Here is a 27682-nt window from a genome sequence, read left to right as displayed (position 1 = left end):
ATAAGTTATTTTTTTCTCAAGAATGCTGGTTTGTCTTTACAATGTCATTTTATGCCAAGAAATCATTAGCCAGCTCTCTCATACCTTGAATACATGCAGGTGATATTCATTCACACTTTGCACTCTACGGGGGTCATATATGGGTTCATGGATTTGTGTAATCAAGTATTTTATATGTTATATTAGTGGCTAATTTTGATCAATTTGGTGGATTAGTTTGCTGTGAAGTCAAAGGGTGTAAACACTCTAGACAGGGACTCATTGTGAAACAGTGGGTTAAAATTTAATGCAAAAACAACAAAACAACTGAAGACCAAAACTGTGTTTCATGGATCTGTATTGACTTGAAAAATGCTTTTGTTCCTCCCACAGTTCATATAAATCAGGTCAAATTATTTTTCTCATGATCAGAATGAAAAACTTCATGTCGGATATTAAGACAGTCTCCTGGAAGCCCCTTAATTTACACACAAACCCGACAGTATCTGTCACATCTGTGCTAAATCCTCACGGGGGAAAAAGTTGTAAGACTAAGGTTCTGCTCACTCAAAAGCCAAAAATAAATATCTTTTCGGCACTATGTAGTTGATTCAGTGGATATCAGTTTGACACTGGTGGTAAGCATAACAGATGTGTTTCTGGGCATCCAACTTGAATGCACTGAAGATGCTTTGTTATCAGCAAAACTTGAGAGCGCATTCAATGTCTCATCACAGGAGTCCAGCTCTCACTCAGATTAAGTCCGACACCATTGTCCTGTTAATCTCGATGAGTCTTCGGGGTGTCTCCTGCTTTGCTTTCCCTGCAACAATGATAGAATATCATTACTGACAAAACAAATGTTAATGAGCAGTAACTAGAATGCGATTTAAAGGGATAGTTTGGATTTTTAAGTGGGTTTTTGGGGTTTGTAATTTTAGCTTTGGTGAATCTGAACTAACCCTTATAAAGACCAAGTCTGGCTTTGAAGAGAGCAATAAAACATTTTTCAGTTGGATATCACTGTCTGACATTAAGAGTAAAGCTGTGAAAATACTCTCAATACAGCTCGCATTTAATCTGATGCTGATTTTTTTTTTTGGTTGCTAAAACACATTTTGGTGCTGACCCCTCAAAAGCAGTACATGTCGGACTCCAGCCTGCCTCTCTAAACTGGGGACGTGCAGACTGACTTCTGCTGTTTGTAATATACTGTCTATTAGTAAGTACCCAATTCAACCCCACTGAAGCTTTTTATGAGCCTCCTAAAAACTCAATTTTATAAGAAAGCCTTTCCTTAAAATTATTATTTGATGGTGTTACATTTTGAACTTAAAATCTTTACATTTTATAGTGTTCCTGTTTTAGTTTTGCCATGTGACTATTTTACGCACTTCCATATACTCTGCACTTTTAAATTCAAGAGTTTGTTCTTTTATTGTAATTCAACTTGTTTTTATATGACATCATTTCTTTTATTAGCATCTTATCTGCTTTTACATATGGTGATTTCTTTTACTCTTCATTTTTATCTGCTCAAATTAGGTTAATTATCCACATTTTACTTACTTATTTATGAAATTGAATTTTTGAACTTGCACCCTCATGTTCTTGTAGGCAGTGCTACTTTATCATTTGTGCTTTAATGTTCTTAATTTTGGTTATGTCATTAGAGGGCAGAGGAGGGGCTACATGGGTCTCTGACATCTTATCTTATTCTGTAAACCTTTTTATCTGCGACGCACTGTGTGTTTAAGCTTGAAAAGTGCTATTTGCATAAAGATTATTACAAAAAAAATCTGAACTTTCCCTTTAAGAGTAATACCCATCAATAGCGCTATTAAATATATTTCACACCACCACCACTAGTGATAGGTTAGCATTAAATGTTGCAGCTCCAGCTGAAACAACATCATAACAAAAACTTTTTAGAGGCCCTCTTCCTAACGTATTAAATGTCCAATCAGAAAAAAAAATGGGCAAAGATCCTAAAACTAGCTTTTGTAATTATGATGACTTATCCCAACTGAAGCGTTAGAGCACCAGACAGTGTGAGGAGGATCATCTACCTGTCTGAAGGGACATGGGTGCTCGGACACCTACCATCCGCTCAGGTGAGGTGCTGTTTCAGGTGTGCCTCCGTTCTGTCCCGTCCCTGAACATCACCACCAGAACACAGAGATGAAGCCGACGTGGCTAACACTGCAGTTTAGACAATTATACAGATAACATCGAAGAAAACTCACCCTGTCGATAATACATATCGTTCACTGTATTCCCGTAAAATTTCCATGCAAAGTGAATCGCGATCAGACTAAAAATCAACCAGCTGAGTAGGATTTTGAATATGGAGACCCTCATATCGTTGGCGAGCCAGTCGTCAACAAATTCAGACAGGAATGACAAGCAGCTGTCAGCTATCCGGGACAAAAACTCAAAATCCCAAGGTTCCTCCATAATGTCCAGTCACTCCGCGTGTGTAAAATCAGTCGGGTGAACTCTTCATCCGATGGATAATTTAAAAATCGCTTTGGCTATGTAGCGTTAGCGTATGACATCCTGGTCGCCGTTAGCTACGACGTTTGTGGTTTGTATCAGTGGGAGGTTTGAAGAATCGGACGTGACGTAGTTACGTAGCGTAGCCACGCTAGCTAACTATAAACACCCATTTTCAAAAAATAGTCTCCGCTTTAATTTCTTCTTGGGTTAAACTTCACATTTAATTGCCGTAATATTGAAGTATTTATCTATTTGAAATACGCCCAGCTGATTTTTTTTTTTTCAACTGAAAATGTACGCCAATACCAGCACAAAATGGTAGATACTATAGTTCTACCCATTTGTCAGTTCAGCTCTCCCATATCGGTCCCATAGCAAACCATGGGGGGGTTATCTAAATGTTACTATTTTACGTGTTAATCAGCACCACATTGAATCTTCAGCAGCATTTTCGTAATCCGACAGACGTTTTCTGCCTGTCAGGAATGACAAAATGCTTAACCGGGGCAAAGCAGACCTCAAAATCCAGCATTTTCACGCTAGCTACATCCATTGTCTGTATTATGGCACAACAGGCCGGACAGTAGCAAGTGCAGTCTGGAAATATTGGATTTAAACGTTGGCGTCGAACCTGGCAAACATTTTATCTCACCGGACATACAATGGACCTCTGTCAGATGTCGAAAATACCACTGAAGATCCAACCTGCTGTTAGATAACAGATGAAAATAAGGTAATTGTCTTTCTCGCTAACATTTTTGCGTGAACGCCACAGGACTGCCATCACCTGTTAATGAGCTCCTGGCTAAGTTAGCTAGCTACATATCAAAATGTATTCACTGAAAATACATGTGGCCATCCCCGCAGTAGAAATTTGTAACAGAGGCGATACAATTCATGCATTTTTACTCGTGACGGTTTTCAGTTCTGTTTGAATCAATCACTAAAACATCCCAAAACACTTTGTATATTTAGCTCACCAGCTAAAGTCACTGCTAACATTTAGCTTACGCAGTGCGTCGCTCAGGGGAGGCGGGGCTAGCCGTTGTCACCGAGCAGCCTGATTGGTCTATCCAGCCTGTCATCAGAGATTCCGGATGTCTGCTGTCGTAAGAGGAAAATTTGTTTTCTGCTTCTCATTCTTGACAGATTGTTTGCAGCCGGGCTGGTGATGAAAGTTGATGTAGCGAATTAAATATTCAACCCAACGTTTCGGCGGTACCAAATCGTAAGTTTAATTATTTGTCTTTTATCTGTCTATTTCTTGCTGAGCACGGTTGCTTGCATGCTCACTGTTAAGCCGAGGCCATGAAATTGATCTGTGTGTGTCGCTTGTTAGCATTAGCCGTCTCACAGCCAGCATTTACTGAGTTGTATCGGAATTCACTGTCAAATATGCATCAAAATAAAAACAAAAGAAAGGTTAATTGACGGTGGGCAAGTTAGCAGACAAGGTAAATTGGCTGCAGAAGTAAGCCTTTAATAAACAAGCGTTAGTTTCTTAGTTCTGGCTGTGAAATGTCAGTTACTTTAGTCTCTTCGGCTGCCGTTTATCTGCACTGTAGCATTAGCCAGGCTGCTAGAAGTTATATCGGTGTTTAGAGTCTGTTTGATGTCTTGGAGTTTTAATTCTGTGTAACCGGGTTTCCTCTGTAATCATGTGACCTGACCACTGGTCCAGTATGAGTGCTACTATTCATAAGAGACTGAGATGCATGCAGGGTTCAGCTTCAACCACAAATCAGCCAAAACATTAAAACCACTGACTGGTGAAGCGAATAACTATTATCGTGTCATTACAAAGTAGGTGTTGACCGATATTGGTTTTTCAGGGGCGATACCAATACCGATAATTAGTACTTAATGAGGCTGATGACTGATATGCATTTACAAAAAAAATGAAAATATTTCTGTCGAAATATAGAATTTTGAATATAACAAACTCCAACACAAAACCTGTAAAAATTAAATATATTTAATCAAAACTGAAACTTTCACCATCATATACAGCAAGTTCCCAACAACCTTTTTTTTTTTAATAAAGCTTGGTGAATTTTTACTTGACTTTATTTTTAAAAAGTTGCTGGAAACTTGCTGTACATGATTTTTAAAGTTTCGGTTTACAGTAAACATTTGCTAAAGGGATTTAAGCAAAGTTTGTTATATTCTAAATTCTAAATTTTGTCATTCATTTTTATTGTAAAAGCATATCGGTTTCAAATATTGGTTATCGGTCTCATTAACTAATAATAATAATTGGTAGCGGCCCTGAGAAAACATCAGTGGACCCCTACTCCAAAGTCCCCAGATCCCAGATCCCTTACAGGGCTCCTGGGCCAGACACCACAGGACATCCCCAAAAGATCATGCGTCGATGCCTCAACAGGTCAGAGCCAAGTTCCTTCTAAAGAGGCTCCCACTGTGGATCAGGGCTCTTCTGGGGTACGGCACGTCCCACAAATGCCCAACCACATTAGGACGTGGGCAGTTTGAAGGCCAGGTGGACAACTTGAGCTCTCTGTCACATTTCTTGGACCACCCCGAGCACTTTTTGCATTGTGGCATGGTGCATTGTCCTGATGATGGAGGAGTACTGCTATCGGGGTGGGGGGAGGGGGGCTGTGTTAATTTGCATCCAACTGAATACCAGGACCCACAATTTCCCAATTTCCCATCAGTACATTACATTGTAACAAAATGATCAATGTTATTCACTTCACCAGCCAGTGGTTTTAATGTTTTGGCTGATCGCTGTACATTAGTTATAAAGTTTGCTTATTTAAGATTGTTTAGTTTTAATATATATATATATTTGTTAATTTCCTCCAGTGACTGGGATGGTATCATGGAGAGAGACAATCATCAAGAAGGAGAGGCACAGGGAGTAAAGATTTATGAACCATCCCGTGACAGCAATCCTCCTGGTAATTGTTTTAATCTTTCATTAAAACTATTTTTTTTTTTAATTCCAATTGTCTATATTTAAGTCTCTCTTTTCATAATTTCATTCTTTTCATTTTAGCTGACACGTTGGCGACTTCTCTCTCCCTCTTGGGGAATCACATGTTTCCTGATCCGGTGGAGAGAAACGACAGCACCGCTGTTAACAAAGAGGAGCCTGCTGATTCACACCTGTCAGATGTTACAGCAGAGAAGAGTCTGGACACCGAGCCCCAGGCTAACCAGGTAACAAAGCAAGAGACTGAGGTGACAGAAAGCTCTGAGTGTCAGAACAATGTGTCCACGCAGCCGTCTGACACAGAGACGGAGGACGCTGTCACCGACAATGACCGCAGCGACTCTGGGGAGTTTGTCGTTACAATGCTGGCCAAGGCCAAGCTGGAGGAGCAAGGTATAGGCGTGAAGGGAAGGTCATCTCCCTTGTTGGAGGCTGGCACCCAGGAAACTCCTGCTTTTATGTCTCATCGTGACGAGGATGTGACAGCTGACAGCTGGCGGCAGCACAGGAAGCATGTTTTTGTGCTGAGCGAAGCAGGCAAACCCATCTATTCCCGATACGGCAGTGAAGAGGCTCTTTCCTCTACAATGGGAGTCATGATGGCGCTGGTTTCTTTTGTTCAAAGTGGAGACAATATCATCCGCTCGGTCTATTCAGGTGAGAGCATTCGTGTGATTCATAACTTTTCTAACATTATTGTAAATTTAGTTTTCCATTTACAAAAATGAAAGCAAGTGTAGACATTTCACAGAGGATTGTGGGTAGGAGCAGCCCGTAAATGTGGCCTCAGTGGCTCTGGATTGTCATAGAGGACGAGCCCTTTATCTCGAGTTGACAAAAAATGCTGCAACATTGAAAAATATGATTAGCAAGGAGAGATTAAAGGGATAGTTTGGATTTTTTGAAGTGGGGATATATGGGGCACTTATCCATAGTTCATGTGTCACAGATAATGTCAGAGGGTACGCCGTCAGTTTGGAGAAGCGGGCAGGAGAACCGACACAGACGCTAAGCAACTATTGTTGTGGATGGGGATCAGCGATTTAATGCCTTTCAACCTCCTGTAAAAGTTTCACCCAAAAAATCAATGTGTTTTCAGTGTTGAGATAAATTTCACCACCTATCTGCTGAACAGTCTGTTATTTATTTCCCCATCTATACTATCATCAAAGCCACCAGACTCCCATGAGAACAGTAACAGTAATTTTAGCTCGCTGAACACGGGAGCTGCTGGTCCGCCGCTGCTTTGACCAGTTAGTTCGTTTCTGTGACTCTGATGAATCAAAACTAACCTTTTCAAATGCTAAAGTCACACAATAATACAAACAAACTAACTGTTTAAAGGAGCGGTAAACCAGCAGCTCCTGCGTTCAGCAATGTTAAATCGCTGTTTTTCTCAGTGGAGATCACTGAGAAATTACTGTCAGACATTAAGGTGAAATGGTGAAAATATTGTAAATATAGTATACATTTAAACTTTTCTGGATTTTTGTAGGTGGGGCTTTTTAAGTTGGCAAAAATCTGTTTTGTTGCTGATCCCCCTGCAGTAGTAGATAGCTTCTGTGTTAGATCCCAGTCTGCCTCGCCAAACTTGAGGCATGCTGACTGACATTTAGGCTACTGTATATAATTCACTGTCTGTAGAGCACCCCATACAACCCCACTAATACAAATTCGGAACTATCCCTGTAAATGCATTTACAGAGTTGCTTTTATTAGCCATTTATTTGAAGTACAACATTTTATTTTGTAAATGCCTGTCACATCATTCTCAAGTCCACAAAATGCAATGTTTTCGAGTGCAGAGCTGTAGATTAGTGAGAGCATAGTAAGGAAATGGTCACTGTTACTTCCAGTGTTATCCGAAATGTTTGCTGATGTCTTTCGGCTCTTCCCTCAGAGGAGCACACCGTGGTGTTCTTACAGAAAGGGCCCCTCGTGCTGGTGTGCGTCTCCAGCAGTCGTCAGTCTGAGCAGCAGCTGCGTGGAGAGCTCCTCTATGTGTACTATCAGATCATCAGCATGCTCACCCAGGCCAGCATATCCCGCATCTTTGAACACAAGAAAAACTACGACCTGAGGAGACTCCTGGCGGGCTCAGAGAAGATCCTGGACGGTCTTCTCAACCTGGTGGATTCGGACCCCAGCTTCCTGCTAGCAGCAGTACACTGCCTGCCCCTAGCTTCCTCTCTCAGGGACTCTCTCAGCCAGATCCTGCAGAAAGCGATCACCCCCAATCTGGTTTTCTCCATCCTCATCGCCAGGAACCAGCTCCTCACCATCGTCCAAGAAAAGACAGTCATTGAGGACACCAGACTGGAGCCCGCTGACATCCACCTCCTGCTCAACCTCATCGGAGCCTCCTCAGCATTTCAGGCCGGGGAGATCTGGACTCCCATCTGTCTCCCTCTCTTTAATCCTGACTGTTACTTTTATGCATACATTTCTTACCTGGACCCTCCAGAATGCACTGTTTGCTTGCTGCTGCTCTCGACAGATAAGGAGGCTTTCTACGCTGTAGCCGAATGCAAGAGGAAGATAGAGGAGGCCATGATGGCGCAGAACTCCCTGAGCCTCATTGCCAAAGTCCAGTCATACAGTGTGAGCCAGGTGGGCGTCTCAGACCTCAGACACTTCATGTACAAGCCCTTTGATGTGCCAGACAACTACCGCCAGCTCACTCAATTCACCAGGTGTGTTTATGTGTATTTTTCATTGTCTATGTAACTGAAGGAAGGACAAATGTGCCTAAACTATCTTATGTTTAAAAAGTGTCCCCACATATTTTAAAGTCTTCAAAGGCAATGAATCCATCAGTCTAAAAATAAGGCTGTAACTGACTTTAAACGGTCTTCATTCAAAAGTCTTAAAAATGTTTAGACATTGGAGATAGGATTTTTATTAATCTATATGTTTTTTCCCAATTTCTTCTGTAAAATTGGTGTTAAATTTAATCCTAAGTAGCATTAAAAAGTCTCAAATCCCACTTGCCTTAAGCTGGAAGAACCTCGTTTTTTGTATAACATTTCATTTGTTTTTTACAAATGTGTCTGTGATATAACATTTTCTTTGTCTTAAGAAAATGGGACTTGTGCAAGAGAAGAAGTATGAAAACTCATTTTCTCTAAGAAAAAAAAGGCAGCTTATTGTGGTTGGTGTTTACAAACGAAAGCGGCCTGTTTTATATTGCACACTTCAGAATACGAGGGTTTTTGAAATGAGCTTCCAGTTACAAGGGCGTGAAGAAATAAAAATTGCAAGAAATTCAAGCTGTCTTCCATTAATCCTGCCAATTCTCTCCACTTATCTCTTGAGGGGCAGAACTGAAAGTGTTTGGTGTTTTATAACATGAGCCAGCAGACAATACAGACCTTGAAAACGAAAATGAAATCATACAAATAATCACAGCTCCACACTTAATATTAACATAATAATATGATCATTTGATTTTCATAGCACTGTTAAGAACATTGCAAAGAGCAGGAAGAGCTTTGTTTGCTTGTGCAGCTTTATCTCATCGCTATTAGAAATCTATTCGAAGAAAGTTTTAATGATGAAAAAAAAGCACCATAGCACTTATGTTTTTATATATCACATTTTGAAAACTTGAAATGCTTTTTCGCTCTGTGACCTTTACTCTGTGATTTGTTGCTGCATGTAGCCCAGAGATGGAGGCACCGTACAGCAGTGAGGAGGAGAAAATGAGACTGCTGGACCTTTATCGTTATATGCACAGTCGCATCCACAGCACCTCACGACCCCTCAAACTCATCTACCATGTCGCTGAGAGGGAAACTCTGCTAGCCTGGGTATGTACCTGTGTTAACGAAGACATTATCGCTGTCACAACTTTTGAACACTATTTTTGCATGTGTTATTAGATCATCTTTGAAACAAGGGTGACATTATTTTAAGAATTTTCTAAGGAAACATTTTGGAAATACCTTTGTTTGCTGTCTTGTGGAGAGTTAGATGAGAAGAAGACACTTTTATCTTTCCGTTCAACTTCATTTGGATAGTCAACCTATAGATATTTAAGTGTTGTCATGAACATACCGACATTTCAACAGAATAATTAAATATTCACTGAATATTTTAAATTTAACTTGATTATTCTGAGAATATGAATGTATGTTCACGAGTTGTCATATGAACTCTATAGATCAGGTTTGCCCAAAGTAGGGTCTGCGGTAGTAAACTGGACCACTATAATGTTTGATTTGACCCACCAGATGTTTCTTACAAAACAAATCACATATAAATCAGTGTTTAAACATCTACAGAATAAAGCAAAACATTTGAATTGTTGCATCTCAATTAATAAGCTGTTGAAATGTTACACTTTATAAACTATCAGCGGATTATGCAAGTCTTACCTACATGAATAACCTGTTTAACTTATAATTATGAAGTAACTGTTGCACAGTGTGATGTTTAGGGCTGTACCCGACTCAAAATTATGCCAGTTGAATCTGATCTGGCTGTTCAATACCAATTTTGGACCATTTGTTTTGTTTTCCATACGAAGTTTTAAAGTGTGAACAGGCTCTGTGGGACGTTCACTGTTACAGCAGCATTCACGCCATATAGTAAACAAGCTAACTGCGCTAACTACGGTTTGGAAATGCGCAACAGCATTTTCTGTAGACACTAGATACAAAAAAAAAAAACAGAGGCTATGTCCTAAAAAGTTACTGTGAGCTGTAAATTCACCACTTCTAAGCAGAAGTCTCTCCTCTCTGCTCCTCTGTTCTGCTTCCTGCATGTCTGCAGCTCCCTGTACCAAAGAATAGTGTGAAAGTCAAGAGAGCTCACTCTGCAGCAAAATCTGGGAACCAAAAAGTCCCCAGAGGTACACGACTGCTCGACTTGAAGTAGTTTCAGTTTACAGAGGGTCTGATGATTTGAATCTACGCCTTTCAATGGGCAGCCCTGGTAGTGTCTATAGCATAATGTCACCATCAGCATTTAGATGGGTTCCCTGTACGGCTTGAATTCACTGTGTAAGTTATGTGCTGTTATCTATCAGGGATATTGGAAATCGTGGATGGTGGAACATTCAAAGTAATTGTGGAAACTGTGGTAGTTGAAAGGCGAAAATTGATTTGGTTGTCCTCGCTACAAAAATAATACCTCTTGGAAACACTAAGGAGAAGAAAAGTTGTGGATTTAAAAAAAAAAAAAAATTGGACAGTCAGGCTAGCTTTATCCTCATTTCCAGTCTTTAAGCTTGGCTAAGTTAGCTGGCTCATAATTTGTAAACAGATATTAGAGTATCAGTCTTCTCATCTAAGACTCTGCAAGAAAGTGAGTAAATATTTACCAAAATGTCAAACTATTCTTTTTAATCATGCTGTTATTATCTTAAAAAACCTTAAATGTCAATTTCCCTCTCTGCTGTAGGTCACAAGTAAATTTGAGTTGTACACCTGCTTCAGTCCTCTGGTGACAAAGGCCTGTGCTATCACTGCTATCACTAAGCTCCTAAGGTGGATTAAAAAGGAGGAGGACCGTCTCTTCATCAGATATCCCCCAAAGTATTCAACCACTCCAAACCCCAGCAAGAGCTCTCGAGGTGGTAAATCTGACCAGCAAGACTCCACAGATAACGGCTTCTTATCTCTTCTATAGGACTCTGTAAGTGCTACGATAGTCGCTCGGCCTCATTCAATAATAGTTTGTACACTGGTTCCAAAATATTTTTGAAGCCTCTTTTAACACTTGTTCGGACTTGACAGACTTTGACTACTGGAATCAAACACTACAGAAGTTTTACACTATTTAAGAAGGAATGAACTCTTTCAGACTAGTATTATTTCTTTACCTTAACAAGAAAGCATGTCATTGCATCAGTGCTTTCGATCAGAAACAGTCAGGGCAAAACAGCATTAGTACGTTTTAAATTGAACTGTGGTAGGAAATAATTGCAATGATATTTAAATGTTTTTATATTGTTTTATTACTGCAACAAGAGAGGAAATCCCCTCACGGACAGTGAATGTATCACACAGACAGTTGGTTCATATGCTATAACTGCTCATGGCAGTACTTTAGGATGAGGAGTGAAATGAAATTAAACTACCTTTCTCGCACTAGCTCTTAGATCTCTTTCATGAAACAAAAACATCCCGATGTTGCAAAACAGGATATGCAAGAAATGAAGGTGTATTGTGTTTTCGGGCTCAACATAAACTGGAATAACGACAACTGGTACTGCCAGAACGGGGATGGGCCTCCATGTGTCATTCAGGGTCATGAACAGACAAACTGTCCTGTGTGACTTTGGCTACACATCCCTGTGGCACAACTTGAAAACATGGCGTTGTCTCATATCACACTGATGTTTCTATTCAAATGAAAATGATCAGGTTTCATTCATGTTACATTTTGTGCAGAAAACAAAGTAGGAAGTCCCAGCCTGTTAAACCTGATCATTCAACATGATCAGCATTGTCGGTCAGTGTTTTCGTTGTCATCCAGTGAAGCTAAGAAGATGCCACAGAGCTCACACCATGTTTTTCTGCAGAAACTTCTAGTCAGTCAACACTTGATGTAGTGACTTCAGGCGACTTATCTGTTTTTGGATAATAGTTTTGTAAAGATGGTCTATAACAGTAGCCTCATCTTTGTGTCCTTTTGAGGAATTTCTTGTCAATTCAAGTCTTAAGAGTATGTCTATAGTATTATTGAATAAATCCCAGGTTGCACAAATCTGCACTTGTCCTGATTAAGTAGATATTTTGAATGAGATGCATTCATTATCCACAAGAAAATGGGAAATTAAAGGAACAATGTAGAAAATTTTGGAGGAATTAGTAGCGTCTATTGGTGACAAATGCAGATTGCAGACAGCTGGAACTTTGTCTTTACTGTTGATTGTTTAGGAGGTTTTTGCCTGGAGCCAAATTATCCGCAGTAGTCTCTTCCTCTTCAAAATGAATGGACCCACTGATCTGTACCAGTAAAAACTGTCCATAAAGCAGTTTAATGTTACAAATCTGTTTCTCCTGCACCGTTCAGCATGTCGCAGACGGGCTGCTGGCCCAACACCTGCTAATGCAAAATGACCTTTTTTTTAAAAAACCTAATATGTGCCTCCTTTTTTGTCCTGGTATAGATAGCCAAATTATCGCCAGGGTCTCTTCCTCTCCACAACAGGTAACATTTTGTAGGTATAAATGGCTCATTCTAAGGAAACGAAAACATAAGGATTCTTATTTTTAGGAGATTATATAATAAAGAAAGCATACTCATTATATTCCCCCTAAATCCTTCACACTGAACCTTTAACATTATAGTAATGCTGGATTTTGTGGGTCTGGCATTTCTGTAATAATTTTCTATGAGTTTCTCAGGCTGTTAATTGGGAACTATTTATAAGAAAAACAGACAGTTGATAGACTCCCAGTTAATTTCTTTAGTTACCTTAAGTCTTTTAGGCTGTGTGTAACAGGTTAGCTGAGCATGCAGTTATAGTCAATTGGTCTACAAGGCAGCATTCAGTTCAACAAATATAATAATACAGTTCCCAATGCTAAATGAATACTTATTTAATACTAACATGGGTTTCTTTTAAGGAATTATACAATTAATAGTACCATATTACATAGTCATTTCCTTGAAAAATCTGAGAACATTATGAGGAATAAGAGACTTGTAAAAAAAATCAAACATTATCAGTAAATGTCTTTGATTAGTGTAATTCTACTGTGACCTAGTATTGCCCTCTCTACCAACCAAAAAACAGTTAACGCCAGCAATCAACTGAGACAGGTTCAAAAGATAATCATGTTTAGCATAAACGGTGTGACGAATACATTGTGGATGGTTGGTAAACATTGTTTTATTTTTTTAGGTACTCTCTCTGTAACTCGCATCATATTCAGGATTTCCTCTGACGTGTGGATAAGCTGTCACAGTTACTCAGTTTATACTATTTGTGACAGTGAAAAGCGTAAAATTATTCACATAATTAGCATAATAAGCATAACACTAGAAAAATGTCTTTTTTTGTGAAAAAAACTAAGTTATTCATTTGTAAAAATAGTTTCCAATTAATTTTCTTTGTAGCGATTAATAATAATGGAATCATTGCAGCTCTACATTGAAGTAGCATAAAAAAAAAAACTCAATCGTCAAGGTATTTTTCAGGTGAAGACCTTGACCATTGGCACGAAATGTTGAATCCAGGGTGCAAAATTACGTTTAGGAGACACTCAATAGATCACTATTGTTTTTTTAGATGCTTATTTATCCAAAATTGGGCTTGTGGATGATGCTTATTTTGTACGCTGGTTGCATTATTACATTTTTTGGAGCTTGCCATATTCAGTTGGTATATTACCCCTCCTTTTCCTCTGAATGTGCAGGAGCCAGCTCCTGATGTGTGACACTGTTGATACAAGGTTAATGGACAACATACACACACAGTTGTTTCAAACAGCATTTATTCCTGTGTGAGAAAATATTGTCAAAGGCAGATTATAGATCTTGCGGTACAATTCAAATTACAAGATCAAAAATCTCCTCCACCCAAGAAAAAAAACAACTCTTTAGACGAGTGCGGCCACTGCTGTCTACAGAGCTCAGGTCTTGTGCCGCTTCACTTCTAGAGAATATATTCTGACATGTTGGTGAATACCATCACTATTACAAAGAGCTACTTAGCATCATACATAAATCTTTTCAATAGTTTACTTTTTAAATAACACTCTCGACTGCCACAAATTATAAATTAAAATCTAAATTTGATTTTTGCATTCCTTAAATTACTTCATGTAAGCCAATATAAACATACATTTACATATTTACAGAACTATACACATGCACCTTTACTACACTGAGGTTGTATTCATATATGTATATACTGTACACACACACACACACACACACACACACACACACACATACACACATACATACACACATACACACACACACACGTACACACACATACACACACACACACACACACACACACTTATGCCACATATATGGCTCCAGGAGTCCCCAATCCTACAAGTTTGTTTGTTTTTTTTTAACAGACCGATTGTGCTTTTCAAGTCTTTTCAGCCAGATTTGCAAACAAAATGCAAGTTCTTCAGTGAGTGATCGCAGTAGATTTTGTCATAACCACAAAATAATCAGCTTCACCTTAGTAGTGGCTTCACATCTCACTAACCGAGTAGCTGCACCAGGTACTCAACCATTCTAGTATCATGATACAGTTTCACAATATGGAAAAATAAGTAAAAACCTCTAAAGTCCCACCTACAACACATCATAGCTAGACTTGAAGTTGAACTGTTTCAGTGGCAGTTAATGTCAGTGTTTCTATTCAGTTCATATTCTTCTTGGACACCTATCCTGTTTTATCTACTGAGCACTATTCAAAATTGCTGAAAAACGTGTACACACTCAAAACGGATTCTAAGAGTCAAACATAGTTAAACTCTGCTAGTTTTTTGGTTTAAATTTACTGCCGGTGCCAACTCAACCAGGTTTGATGTATTTCTTTTTGAATAATGCTGTTTTAAGCTGAAGTGCAGAGCTTATGCCTGCTGGTGAGCTCGCCCCCAGGAAGGCTCTTTAAGTCTTTTTTGACTTTAATCTTTCCTGTGATTGCAGCGTGTCTTTTTTATCTGAAGCATCTTCTCCAGAAACTTTTCTTGGATGCTTCTCAGGAGTTTCCGCTATAGTTTCTGCTATATTATTACGTTCTGTTCCACCATTATGATCTCTCTCCCCCCTCCTACCCCCGTTTCACTCTGGCTGCTTGACATAAAGCGTAAAACTCCCAGTCGTTCTAGCTGCACGTTCTGCAACAGTCAGGGAACCGTAGTTACATGCCGGGTAACCCACAAAAAGGTTGTGTAATGGGAGAAAAAAAAAATCTATATAAACTTACGGGCATGGGGTAAAATGAACTTTTTGGGTGGGGAGCAGGTGAAAGCAAAAATAATAATAGTAATAATAATATTAATAATATTAGGCGCCTGAGCAGGCCGTGTGGACACTCAGCAGCCTCTTCTTGATCCGTTGTCACATGGCAAACTGGCAAAATATGTCGAGGACGTTTGACAACACTTATTCTGGAGCTGAGGATGCAGCTGACTGACAGCAACAGAGCAGTTACTTTAGATATGTGGACAGATGATTATTTTAAAATCGCTTATCTTCACGTCACTTTGCTTTATAGTTGCTTTATAGTGGGGGCTGACTGTATGAGTGCTTTGCGTATCTGAATGGAACAGTACTTTACACAAAACAGTGTAACGGCAAATTGGTGTGTTTATTAATGTGTTGGGGTGGGTCTGGATTTGACTCGGAGATTATTACAGTTAACTGGTCGATTTGGGCGCTGAGCTTTGTGGCTACAGGTTGCAAAACTAAACCCATGTAGGATTCTAACTTCTGGTGCGCCAGCGCAGGAAATTTACCTCAGAAATCACAATTCCTAAATTCCAATAAACTGGGAAATGAAGAGAGCTCCCTCTCTCAGCAAAAGGCTCGCTCAGCTTTGTGCGAACTGGTTTGGTGACGGCTTGAATGTAACGGATGATCATTCTTTAAAAGTCCTGCACTTCAGCTTTATGCTAACAAAAAGGCTGGATCCTATGTGTTTCAATGGAGCGCAGACCTGGAGGTATGGTTTTAGGTTTGGATATATTTGGAGGAAAAACGTTTATAGTAAGCGTGTATACATACCGCTTACAATTAGAAATGTCATGACCGTCAGAGCTAAACTTCAGCGGAGTCCAGATATGACGTGAACATTAAGTGGGACTTTCACACTTCATTAAAACACAGTGACATTTCAATGGCAAATACAATTAACTATGTTCTGAATCAAGACGATCCCTTTGACGATTTAATATTTACACTTCTCTCACCCGAGTCTTGACTTACTTTGGCCTAAAATAAAAACTGTATATGAACACATAGCAACAGTGGTTGTGTAAAATGTCTTACAAAAATCACATGAATAAATGAACAAATTCATTTATGAAAATGTCTTCAAGCACTTAAATCAGAACAGTTTTATGCAGAAAACCTTCAATTACCATCAACTGTAGGAAATGTAACTCTTTCCCACCTTTTTAAAGAGCATTTTGGAAGCTTTTATACATATAACCAGCCAGCCCGTTTAAGGTGATAAAATCGTTGAACTACAATTTTATATAAAATTGGAGGGAGTGAAGTTAAGATTTCCTCTCACGTGGTTTAAATGCACCATGGCCCGGTCGTATGCAGTGTGTACAGACTTGCGAACGCTGGGTTTCTTGCCTTCCATTAAGCGCAGTTTGTCTACAGTGTCGTCCATCCCCATCGGCAGTAGTTTGTTCCGAGGCAGCCATTGCCTGAAAACCAAGAGGGACAGTTTTCCAAGTCAACAAGACTGGACCAAAAATTCAGCATGAGGTTTAGCCTGCCTGTCTTTATCTTACCAAGTTCTTTTGGTGTCAAAGAAGAGCACTAAGAAGAGCTTTTCGCCTTCTTCCGTTTCTCTCCACTCGCCCAGTTTGAGCACCTCCACAGGAGGCACTGGAATGGGGATGCCGTTGTGAAGAAGCCCTTCCTGGGGCATGTCTGGGTCAACAATCTGTAACAATAAATCATGTCAGTCAAAGCTGATTGAATTATCATGCCCTTCTATGGGATGAAACGAGGCCTTCTTCTTTATGTCGGCTCAGAGACTCGGTATATACACCATAAACTGCAATACATCCTCACCATTGCTGGGTATGATGGATATCCTCTGCATTTGGCCCAAACTAGATCCAAAGGTCCGAGCTCGGTGTCACTATCTAAAGACAGAAGTGTAGACTGTCCTGTGAACAGGATATTCCAATACATGCAATTAATTTATATTCAGGACACATCTTGAGCCCAAACTGAAATTTTAAAGCTGAGGTAGGCAGTTTTATTTTGGTGTCATTGGGCTTAAAAATGCCACATAAACCCTGAGCATATTGTGATTCCAGATATTGTGATTCTTAGAGAACATTAGACCTCTGCACCTCCTCTTGGCTCCATGTCAGACTTTTTTAACGCCGAAGAATCCTGCAAAGAAAGCTGCTATTCTAGCATTGGCAGCAACTGCATACACTGCATAGCAAACCAGAAAAGTAAGACAGACTTACCAAAAAATAGAGTCTAAAGGAGTCTGATAATGAACAAAACAAAACGTGTCAATATCGGCAAAGCATTTCAGAGATGGAGAGAAAATGTTGCTGAAGTTCATATTTATGTAACATTAACTAAAGCATCAAATCACAGTGTGTCCCCCGCCTCACTCCCTGCCGCTTCAGGCAACCTCACGGCAGGATAGTGGGGAGCTCCCAAGAGGGAGCCCCCATCAGCGGTCAAAGCAACCCTACTGCTACCTGCTCCACTGTGCTGGGGGTTCGCGCTGACCAAATCTGAGTCGCTACAGCTGCTGACCAAATGTCTATCTCCGTAGCTACTGCCAGTAGATACATACTGCCTGTATGAAGCGCATGCATGTCCAGGGTCGTCCGGTGGGAGGGGCTTAGGACAGACGGGGAGCTGCAGGAGGAGGGTGTACTTTCAAATTCTGCTTTTTTTAATTGCCCTTTTCTGAAAACCGCCCAACTCAGCTTTAGTGAAACTGTGTTACTCATAGAAAGTTTTGTGTACAGAATCTCACATTACGCGTCCAATAAACACACAAAAACCAGAGGCACATCACTGTATCGTGACCAACTTTTCATCATACACACCAGACCCACAGATGTCTCCATTCTCACTGTTAGGAACTTTAGCGAGTGCAGGTTTACCACGACTTCGTTTGGGTGGCGAGACACTACAGCTGTAAATAAAAGGAGAGAAAAGCAACAGAGGTTGGTGATTTTTGAAATGAAAGCATAATTTATGGTGAGACTACGGCTGTATTTGAATTTCAGTGACAATGGGCCTCACACAGGAACTTTTTCATATTATCTCAAACATCATACTCTTATCTAAGGTTTGTTTAAACATATTGAAAGCGCCACTGAAGACCAAACCTTTTCACACGAGTGGCTCCTGTGTGAGGCCCATTGGTTCTGTGACTCTACTCACTTCAGTTTTTGGTCATCGTCATCATGGTCTGCAGAGGTGTGCTTCCCATTTGTCAGGCCTAACGAAATCACAAAGTAAACAGTGACAAATACGGACTTTCTTAAATCTCTCTTTGTAGTTATCGTGATATATTTTGTCCTTACCTCCTTCTCTGGGTGCTGGAGGGAGTTTGTTTGCTTCGCTGTCTGAGCTGGGGCCTCTGGACCTCAGGTGGTGTGAGGAAGGAGAGGGAGGTGTAGGAGAAGCGCTTGGAGTGGGAGGTAAGGTGGTGATATTGGTCACACTGGGTGAATTTGGGCTGGTGGGGGTGCTGCTGTCCAACCCGTTTGTTTTACCCTCAGACGTTTTCCTGTTCTGTGGTGGTGGGGATTTGTTTTTCACCTTCCGCGCCCCATTTTTAGCTTTCTTAAACAGAACAGACGTACGACGACCAACCCCTGCCAGAGGCAGAGTCGGGGGCGTTCCCAGAGGAGTGACCTCATGAACGGCCTCTTGCTGTGAAGATGGCGTTTCACCAACTTCAGCCTCATCTTCACCTTGGCTTTTGCTTCCACTGCGGGATGACCTTTGACGCTTGTATGAGCGCCCGGGTGACCTTCGCCCTCCAGGTACGATGCCCAGGACAGGAGGTTCGAGAGGAGCATCTCCTGGCAGCGGTGATGATACTGGGCAGGTAAGTTCGAGCACAGGTGGAGAGTCATCTGGATCAAAAAGAAATTTAATTACGAATCATAAATACAGTTTAAGCAATAAGCTCATTCTTTTGTTGCTTTTCCTGTGTTAGATCGTTGTAAACTGACTAACTTTACGAGACATTTGAAGATCGAAGATGTTATATTGGACACAAATGTTTCACAAATTGACATTTTTAAACCAAATGATTAATCACATAATTTGTTAAAAAACAATCCCTGCCGACGGGGGTAGAAAAGGGCGAACAGTGCGAACACCGTGGCGATGATGGCTGTGGACACTGGCCGTCAGCCCAACATGAAAACACTGGTAACAACTTACAACAGTCATGGACTACCACGGCCAGCCTACAGCATTTTAATCAATAATGCAAATAATTGGCATAAATATACTAAACTAAATATATTAACAGTTACATTAATGCTTAAATTATTTTAGTAATGGCCAAATGGCATTCAAGTAAAAGTAATTAAATAAAAGAATACAAATATTTTTTCACCTGTCCCGGACACTGCAGTCAAAGGTTCATCATCATTGTTTGTCTTCTCCTTTTTCTTTTCCTTCTTCTCCTCCTCTTCTTCCTCCTCCTCCTCTTCCTCTTCTTTTCCTTCGTCTTCCTTGTCGTTACCGTTCACAGACTGAGAGTTTTGCTGCTGCTGGCTCATCTTCTGTCTGAGAGCGTTGATCTCCCGGCGCAGCAGCCTGATGCGTTTGGTTCGACCACCGCTGGTGCGCATGGATGCAACCACGTCCAGTTTGTCCAGTAAGGCCTTCAGCTGCTCGTCTGTGTTTAGGTGCAGTCTGTTCTCTGGGTCCAGGAGAGAGTCGACTGTAGAGATTAACAGATGAGACTTTAAGTACATGTAAAAATCAAAAAAAAAAGAAAAAAAGAGCAGGGTTCTCACTCACGACTCACCATCATCCCACGTACAGTTGTAGAAGCCATGTTTGTTGGGGGACTCTGGGAGATGCATGCCGGTGCTGGGGTCCAGGCCGATGCTCTGAGACTGCCTGTGGGCGTGACGGAGAACGGCTCCACCCACCTCCCGCAGTTGTAATGCTGCCTTATGAAACATGGTGTCCTTGGAGTTGTACTTGAGGCAGTTGGAGATCATGAGGTTAAAGTCTTTCTCGAGGTCAGCGATGGAGCAGTAGGCATGTCCCTCCAGTTTGGTGCACATGGTGGAGAAATCCATGGGTTGGGAAATAAACTCCAGGTAATCTGGGACCTCAGAGAATCATGAAAATACGACTGTTAGCCGAGTCAAAGCCAAAGCTACCGTGTTCCTTCATATTCATCAAGTGTGTGTGAGAGCAGACTGTTTTCAAACTGCACCAACCTCTGACAGATTGACTGGCTGAGAGAAGATCTTTGCTGTGTCCTTCTCCTGCAGTTGTTCCAAGGTGGATCGCAGCAGCACCAATGCAGGGGTTAACTTCAACTCAAGAGCAGCCTGCTGGATTTTCATCTGAGGAGTGATGACGTATACACACGTCAGAGAGGAGAGGAAACGCAAGGTCAGTCGACAAATACTGAATAAAAGTAGATGAAGGCTGCATCTCACCATTATTTTCATTACCAATTCTCCCGCTTTTCATCTTCTCAAATAAATTATTAATCATTTTTAAAGGTGAAACAAAAAAAAAAATTCTCAGAGCCCAAGGTGACATACTTAAATTAGGTCTGTAGTCTTACTGAAATTCTACAGACGCTTTAACCAACTGGTTTTTTGATGGGAAAAAAGATCTGCTGTTTTTCTTTAGGTTAGACATATCTGCCACAGTGCACTGATAGCAATGTCCTGGTAGTGTTGTGTGTCCTCAGTGTCTTCAGTGGCGTCTTTTTTTGCAATGGGACTTGGGAGCGCCACATATTTAAAATATTCCACAAATGCCAGCGGCATGATGAGGCGCTGAGCGTCTATTCTGCACAAAGAATTTGAACTTGTTCAACTTTGGGTTTTGCGCTTATCACTGTAATTTTTTATGGTTTTCTAATCCCAGTGGAAGAGGGGCGGAACAAATACCACAAAGACCATCACATCTACAGCAACGGAGGACAGGATTAACCGAGGTCCAATCTTTCTCCCTGCATGCTTCTGCCTTTCCTCCATCCAGAGCAGGTACTACTGCCTTGCGCCAACTCTTTTACTTGGGTACTTTTAGAAGAGCACCTGATGTTTTTTGCTGGGGAAAAATGCTTATATGCAAGTAAAACCAGTGATTGCGACCAATTAGACTTTGGTCAGACAAGAGCATTTTGACTGACCAGCCAACCAGAAGGTGTCAGCGCTAATTTAGATTGCTTGTTTTGTCTGATCAACAGTCCTAATTCCAAACATATTGAAATATCTAACAAAGATGCCAAAAAATGAGCAAATATCCACAACTGAGAAGCTGGATTTTTTGCTTGAAATAATGTGTTAACAATCCTCTGCAATAATTGTGGCAGATTCATTTGCTCACAATCGGCTAATTTCTTGACACATTGTTTCAGCTCTAAAAAAAGATGTTTATGAATGGCCATGCTGACGGGAGTCTTGCAAAAAAAAAACTAAAATAAAATAAAAAATAAAAAAATAATAAGAGCCAGTCTCTGCGACGCACCTGTTCTCTCTTTAGCCTCTCTCTCTTGCGGATGAGTTCCACCAAAAGCCGAGCTCTTTCCAGATCTTGCCTCAACTTTTGCCAGTATCGTAGCTCCTCTCTTGCGGCACACAGCTTCTCATCAGGCTCTCGCTGAACAGAAAGGAACAAGCACAAACAGATAAGACTTGTGATTCAGCTTTAAAATCCATCATAAGGAGTCTTCCCAGCAGCATTTTTTTGTTTTTAGATGTGGGAGCAGTGAAGAGGTTTTCTGGCTCTGACAGCAAATGGGCTACAGGTTACCGACTCTTATTGGAAAGTTTATTTATTATTCCCCAAGTTTTCTGGCAGAAAAGGAAAATCATTATGATCAGGGCACACATGAAAAATAGATGGATCTCATTGTTGATATAGCTTGTGTATAATTAACATATTTACTAAAAGGAAATAACCAACTGATATAACCAAATTCAAACTGGTATAAAAACCTACTATAGAGACATGACTGTAAGAATGTATGCTGTCATACAGATTAATAACAGTAATAACAGTAATAAACATCTTAATGCATCCCCAAAGACATGAAAACAAATATCCAGAACTTTTACCTGCCGTCGCCCCCTGCAGCAGTGGGAGGTCTACAGCAAAACCGACAGCGCTGTGAACGGTTGTGTGGACGCCGGCCATCTATTTGAATCAGCCATTGCAAGTGTGATGTCTGGGCTTATGCTTTGGTTTCAGTGTGCGAGAAAACAAACTGGTGTGAAGTGGTCTGATTCCAGTGACGTGGCTCACTCTTTCCTGAACAGACTTTACTGGTTCTGAAGGCCTGATACTCTCATGACTGGAAATGTAAATGTGCTGGTTTTAAAAACTTATGATGCTCCACCACACATAGATGTTAAGTCAAAATCAACGTGGACACCAGCTGTAGTAGTTGTTATTTTTTTAATCAGATGATTTGTTTTATTCTCTAATTTACATTTTAAACAAACACACACACACACACACACACACACACACACACACACACACACACACACACACACACTGCATATTATCACCCTCCTCACCTGCTCTGCAGTCTTGTGCGCCTGTAGATGGGAATGAAGTCGGCGTATTAAAGGCATCCCGTTTCGTGACTGTCGTTTCAGTAACCAGTAGTTATGAAGCCTCTGCATAAACTGATTCTTCCTCTGGACTTCAACTCCTGTGCAGATCTTGTTCAACCTGTGAAGATGTGACGGTTATACATTAAAACTGTGTGGCAGCACTGATGGTCATAATACCACCACTGACTTATGTTAATTTAAAGTACCAGTTAGCTGAATCACTGTGATTTCGCACTAACAGCATCACTTTGGGGTAGACAACAGACAAGTGATTGCAATTGCGAAAATATGTGAAATAGGCAAACTTGTTTATTTCTGTTGTAATTTTCAGCCGTAACTGGAAAGTAGAACGATATGTAGATAAACGGGTCAAACCTGTCTGATGTTTGTTATAGTTGGAATATTTTCTCTGCTATACCTTACACACTAACTAATCTAGGCTTTGGTAGATCAGCAACTCCACTGTTCTGCTCAGTAAAATCAGTTTTTTTCAATGGTGCGTGGTGGCTTTGAGATCAAGCCTTCAGTTCCTCATCAGAAAGGACTGCAAGGTAAAGCAGTGATAACATTCCAAAAATAGTGTACACTTTGATATTGATTTTTTTCAGGGGCTACAAACTAAACAATATAGGTAGTGTTTGCTCATTTTAAGCATGTGACACAGGATTTTTAACAATTAACAAACGTTGTGATTTGGCCTTTACATGTATAAAATACTCTCTTAATGCTCTGGATCAAAACCTAATTAAATTAGCGAGTGTTTCCTGTGAAACCCTGCAAGAATGCTCATACTCTCTTGTAAGGCCACAGACAGGAAATGAATAAGGCATGCTGGGTATGTAAATTTCAACAGTATGCAAATGTCACACCTGTGAGAGGGGATCTGAGGCACGAGCAGCACAGGCACAGTTGAGCGACGTGTCGACCCCTTGGTACTCTTCTTCTTCTGGCCCTTGGTTGCCTTCTTGTTTGCTGGTGCTGGTGGGGGGCTCTGGGTGTATGACCTCTGACCTCGGTTACCCCTGCCCCCAACAAGTCTCCCCTCAACCGACTCGTCTCCAGACCCGTCCCGCCGAGACCCTACTGGAGAATGATGCTCACAGAAAGCAGTCTTCTTCACAGAGAAAGTGGTCCCGTTCACACCTGTCTCCCTGACGGGGTCGATCTTCATAAACAGGCCGGCCTTCTGGGCGCAGGTCACATGAAAGGCCCTGTAGCAGTTGGCTTTGTGGCACTGGATGGACGCTCCTCTGCCTTTCTGCTTACACAGGTAGCAGGTGAGCTTCCAGCGAGCAGGAGGGATGTTCTTGACCCCCTCGACAGGCTCCAAAAACACCGTGTTGGCAAAACACACCTCTGGGATCCATATGGCACAGACAACATGAGCCCAACGTCCGTCACTTGTCTGTTTGAAGGCACCTCCTCTGTTGGGACAGAGCACACAGTCTACAGGACGGGAGGGGGACTGCAGGCAGCAGCGGCACAGCCACTGACCCTCGGGTACGTAGGGCACACCGTAACACTCCTGGTGGACGGCCAGATTGCAAATGTCACAGAAGAGGATGACATTACTGTTCAGACATTCGTCATCCAGGCAGACACAGCAGAAAGCATCCTCGTCAACAGCACTCTGGGACAGAGCCTGGCTGCGAGACTCCAAGATGGACTCCCTCTCCAGGCGGTCGATCAGCAGCTCAAAAGTGTCTGCGGATACGGACGCATGGCCGTCAGACACCCGCTTTTGGTTAACCATCTCCAGCCAGGCCAGGTCCTCCTCGTCCATGTCGTACTCGGCCACACTGTCCTGTTCCTCCATTGACTTCTCTATGTAGCGATAGTAGGCTGTCGGGAGAGGAGGCGCCTCTGAGGGGCTAACTGAACTCAGCACACGAAAGACAGGCTCAGGCAGAGGGATTTGGTGGGACGGATGCTGGAGAGAGTTAGTCGGTCCCGAGTGCTGCTGGGAGCCGGACCGTTGGTTCTGGTGAGACGTATTTTTACCGCTTCTCCTGCTTTTACTGTTTGACGGTTTCCTCCACGATTTGGTTTTACTCTGCGTCTGTTCGCTGTTTTCCTTGTTGCTGTTGCACTCAGCAATGTCCTGGGCCATCATCTCGTCCTCCGTGATAACGGGCAGAAGATCTGTGATATTAATCCGATGGAGTCTTCCCTCTAGGTCCACTTCCACTATTTTCTGTGCCTGAGCATACGTCAGAGTCTCCCTGGATGGAGAGAGCTGCAGTCTGTAGGGCGAGGGGGGCCGCAGCTGGCCAGACGATCCCCTGCCCCTTCCTCGCCCTCTGCCTCGGCCCCTACCCATGTTGAGTCCTCTAACAACTGTCTCACATTCCCACCTCCTCAGCTTCTGCATGGGAGTTTACTCCACCTCCTAACAGACACAAAAGAAAGAAAAATATTTAATGCAATGTGTGTCAACACATTCTAGTTTGTGTATTTATCTTTAAAGATTTACAGCAGTTGTTGTTTTGACATTTATTTTTCTATTTATTATTTGTACTCAATTCTATTTAACCACGGTCTTCAGTAAAAAAAGAAAAACAAATCTAAGACTCGATACAGGGTTATTACAACTTAAGATGATACATTTAAGCTTTTTTTAAATGCCACTTGGAATGATATTCAAGGCTAATTTACAATCTCCAAAATAAAACAAAAAATGTCCAAATGTTTATTGTGACATAAAACAGGATTTTTTTTGTTGTTGTCAAAAGGCAGACACGCAGGTATAACTGGGAAATACCCTGCATTTATTGGCGGTTTTATGTTTCTCAATCTGCATGTGGGATTTCACTGCCTTGATTTCCATTTAATTAATTAATTTTTTTGCATAAAATACACCAAATGCGGTTGGTTCCACTATCCTGATCTGCCTGATATTAACGTGAGAGGCATTTAGTAATTTCTAAATAGATGTTACTAATCATTTTGAGATTTTACAAAGCACTTTAAATTATGTGCATTATGCTGCCTTACAATGTGCAAAAACTAGTATATAAAGGTTTAGAAATAAAAATAAAAATGTTACAATGTACTACACACTATATACATAACAGAAATAAAAATAAGAAATATACACAATATGTGCATTTACCCACTAATTGATTGGTCATTAAGTCAAATAATTATATCCAGCCATATGACCTACCATGTTGAGTGTGCATACATGAACTTGAGCAACCCTCCCTATCATCACACCAAGGCTGTTCATTGCTTAATTCCACCACCTTGTTGCTCAAAGCATTATTTCTTGATAATAAAATCATAAATACCAGTGGTTAAAAAGTATTAATCAATTAATTATATGCTACTGCCATTTCCATGAATAATTAACACATCCTATATAAAATTCAGCTATAGTCTGTCCTCAGAGCTTGTTTAATATTCTGTCAGTGTGCCTATGATAAATTGTGTTATTAATCTGATTAATCATACTCCTTTACTGCTGCCAATATAGAGAGAGTCGTCTTTGCATTTCTCTTTAAGTGCAGTATTTCTTTGAAATCTTGTCCACGACATTTACAATGTAAAGGGGTCAACTCTGGTGCTGCTGTAATGAAAACACAGCATGTTACCTCAAGTACTCCTGCTGCAAAAACACAACTACAGTTAGTTGTTCTGCGTGCATGTATGCAGCTCAGCTGCCTCTCCATTGGTCCAATCAGGAGTCTGTAACATTCCCACATTTCCCTCAGCCCAATCACATGCCAGTATCCAGTATTTTTTTTCTCCTTGTTGCTGTGCGTAGTTAGGTTGAAGAGCGCTAAATACCAACCCGAGTATCTAACATCTGTCAGCCATTTTAAGCGCACAACAGCAGAGACAACATTTGGATTGCAAGTTGATTAGCAGCCCAATTATACATGCCAACAGCAACCAGAAAGCAGACGCACTGTATGCACCGTGCCTAAATGCATAAATTACTTGCATGTATACATTAGATCACGACACCGCTTGTATGCAACGTTTCGACTGCTGCTTTGTACTCCAGACCCCTGCAAAAAGGTTGTCTCTGGCTGATGTGATAACGTTACTCGGTCGGACAGGACACACAGAAGTCGTGTCACAAAAAGGCAGGTTTCCCAAACAAAAATGCTGAACATATCAGAGTGGTTTACCTTGTGAAATCGTCTTCTGCAGTGCGAGTGCCAAACAGAATAACTGCACCTAGCTAAATGTCAGCTAGTGACAGACTACAACCGAGGCGGACATGCTAGCCGTTAGCTTAGCTAGCCGGTAATTTCAGGAGCGACAGCGTCATCTTCAGCACCCCGGTTCTCCGCTGTGACTCCGGTCAAACTCACAATCTCGACCCGGTTTCATAGCTGTGGTTTAAACCTTCCCAACAATGCTAGTTCCCAACTTGAGGGTAGCAAAATGCCGAAGATATCAAATTAATGTTCCTTGGATGAGGCTAAATATTCAGTCAAGATGGCTTGAAAAATACGCCCCTTTGGAAAAAACCACCTCAGCCAATTGTAGGTCGACGCTTCACCTCGCGCGCAACGCGCATCGCTCTCTGATTGGTCAAAGTGATTAATCGAGTTCATCGAACTCGATCTGTAGCTCATGACAGAAAGAAGCGCTGAGAAAAACAACTGTATATATGTTGCGCGCCTTACGGCCTCGTCTTTATTTCCCATAGACCCCATAATGTATGCTACCTGTTATATACACCTACAGTCTCCAGGGAAACAATGTAATTAAAAAAAAAATCCGTATCCTACACATGGATTTTCTATTGTACCTG

At 41.1% G+C, this 27682-nt stretch overlaps 3 protein-coding genes across 6 annotated transcripts; 1 reads left to right on the top strand and 2 right to left on the bottom strand.

Annotated features, from left to right (window-relative positions):
- Window positions 1-261: 261 nt before the first annotated feature.
- On the bottom strand, window positions 262-2798 carry tcta (T cell leukemia translocation altered). 2 transcript variants are annotated; one of them, XM_088089738.1, is made up of 3 exons: window positions 2226-2798; window positions 2049-2134; window positions 262-802 (listed from the first exon to the last, which is right to left on the bottom strand). In XM_088089738.1, the coding sequence occupies exons 1-2, from the start codon at window positions 2434-2436 to the stop codon at window positions 2079-2081; spliced, it is 267 nt and encodes an 88-aa protein (XP_087945864.1). In that variant the 5' UTR covers window positions 2437-2798; the 3' UTR covers window positions 262-802; window positions 2049-2078. The 2 variants fall into 2 exon arrangements, with proteins under 2 accessions (XP_087945864.1, XP_042362883.1); XM_042506949.2 differs by having other exon boundaries at window positions 2083-2134.
- Window positions 2772-12148, top strand: mon1bb (MON1 secretory trafficking family member Bb). Of its 2 annotated transcripts, none has more exons than XM_088089701.1 (7): window positions 2772-2796; window positions 3628-3706; window positions 5308-5402; window positions 5501-6094; window positions 7338-8130; window positions 9099-9246; window positions 10841-12148. In XM_088089701.1, exons 3-7 carry the CDS (start codon window positions 5324-5326, stop codon window positions 11066-11068), a joined length of 1842 nt encoding a protein of 613 aa, XP_087945827.1. In that variant the 5' UTR covers window positions 2772-2796; window positions 3628-3706; window positions 5308-5323; the 3' UTR covers window positions 11069-12148. The 2 variants fall into 2 exon arrangements, with proteins under 2 accessions (XP_087945827.1, XP_042362835.2); XM_042506901.2 differs by lacking the exon at window positions 2772-2796 and adding an exon at window positions 2855-3211.
- Window positions 12149-13866: 1718 nt separating this feature from the next.
- On the bottom strand, window positions 13867-27379 carry brpf3a (bromodomain and PHD finger containing, 3a). 2 transcript variants are annotated; one of them, XM_042506876.2, is made up of 13 exons: window positions 27051-27379; window positions 23784-25303; window positions 22876-23032; window positions 21821-21952; window positions 20554-20682; window positions 20130-20442; window positions 19713-20042; window positions 18664-19221; window positions 18521-18578; window positions 18181-18269; window positions 17171-17268; window positions 16885-17039; window positions 13867-16797 (listed from the first exon to the last, which is right to left on the bottom strand). In XM_042506876.2, the coding sequence occupies exons 2-13, from the start codon at window positions 25283-25285 to the stop codon at window positions 16614-16616; spliced, it is 3705 nt and encodes a 1234-aa protein (XP_042362810.2). In that variant the 5' UTR covers window positions 25286-25303; window positions 27051-27379; the 3' UTR covers window positions 13867-16613. The 2 variants fall into 2 exon arrangements, with proteins under 2 accessions (XP_042362810.2, XP_042362817.2); XM_042506883.2 differs by having other exon boundaries at window positions 17171-17244.
- Window positions 27380-27682: the final 303 nt, after the last annotated feature.

The sequence above is a fragment of the Plectropomus leopardus genome, chromosome 2, assembly GCF_026936395.1.
Source record: "Plectropomus leopardus strain MGB_pleo_1.0 chromosome 2, ASM2693639v1, whole genome shotgun sequence".
Taxonomy (NCBI): Eukaryota; Metazoa; Chordata; class Actinopteri; order Perciformes; family Serranidae; genus Plectropomus; species Plectropomus leopardus.
Note: the sequence above shows the minus strand (reverse complement) of the source record. Positions and strands in the feature narration are given on the sequence as shown.

Bases quoted from the DNA above. Each gene is read 5' to 3' on its own strand.
- tcta (XM_042506949.2), bottom strand. From the start codon at position 2,436: ATGGAGGAACCTTGGGATTTTGAGTTTTTGTCCCGGATAGCTGACAGC. The intron at 2,135-2,225 runs GTGAGTTTTCTT...GGTGATGTTCAG, and splicing joins CGATATGTATTATCGACAGG to GGACGGGACAGAACGGAGGC. The intron at 803-2,082 runs GTAGGTGTCCGA...TCATTGTTGCAG, and splicing joins GCACCTCACCTGAGCGGATG to GGAAAGCAAAGCAGGAGACA.
- mon1bb (XM_088089701.1), top strand. From the start codon at position 5,324: ATGGAGAGAGACAATCATCAAGAAGGAGAGGCACAGGGAGTAAAGATT. The intron at 5,403-5,500 runs GTAATTGTTTTA...TTTTCATTTTAG, and splicing joins CCGTGACAGCAATCCTCCTG to CTGACACGTTGGCGACTTCT. The intron at 9,247-10,840 runs GTATGTACCTGT...TCTCTGCTGTAG, and splicing joins GGGAAACTCTGCTAGCCTGG to GTCACAAGTAAATTTGAGTT.
- brpf3a (XM_042506876.2), bottom strand. From the start codon at position 25,285: ATGCAGAAGCTGAGGAGGTGGGAATGTGAGACAGTTGTTAGAGGACTC. The intron at 20,043-20,129 runs GTGAGTCGTGAG...TAATCTCTACAG, and splicing joins CAACTGTACGTGGGATGATG to TCGACTCTCTCCTGGACCCA. The intron at 18,270-18,520 runs GTGAGTAGAGTC...TTTTATTTACAG, and splicing joins GACGATGACCAAAAACTGAA to CTGTAGTGTCTCGCCACCCA.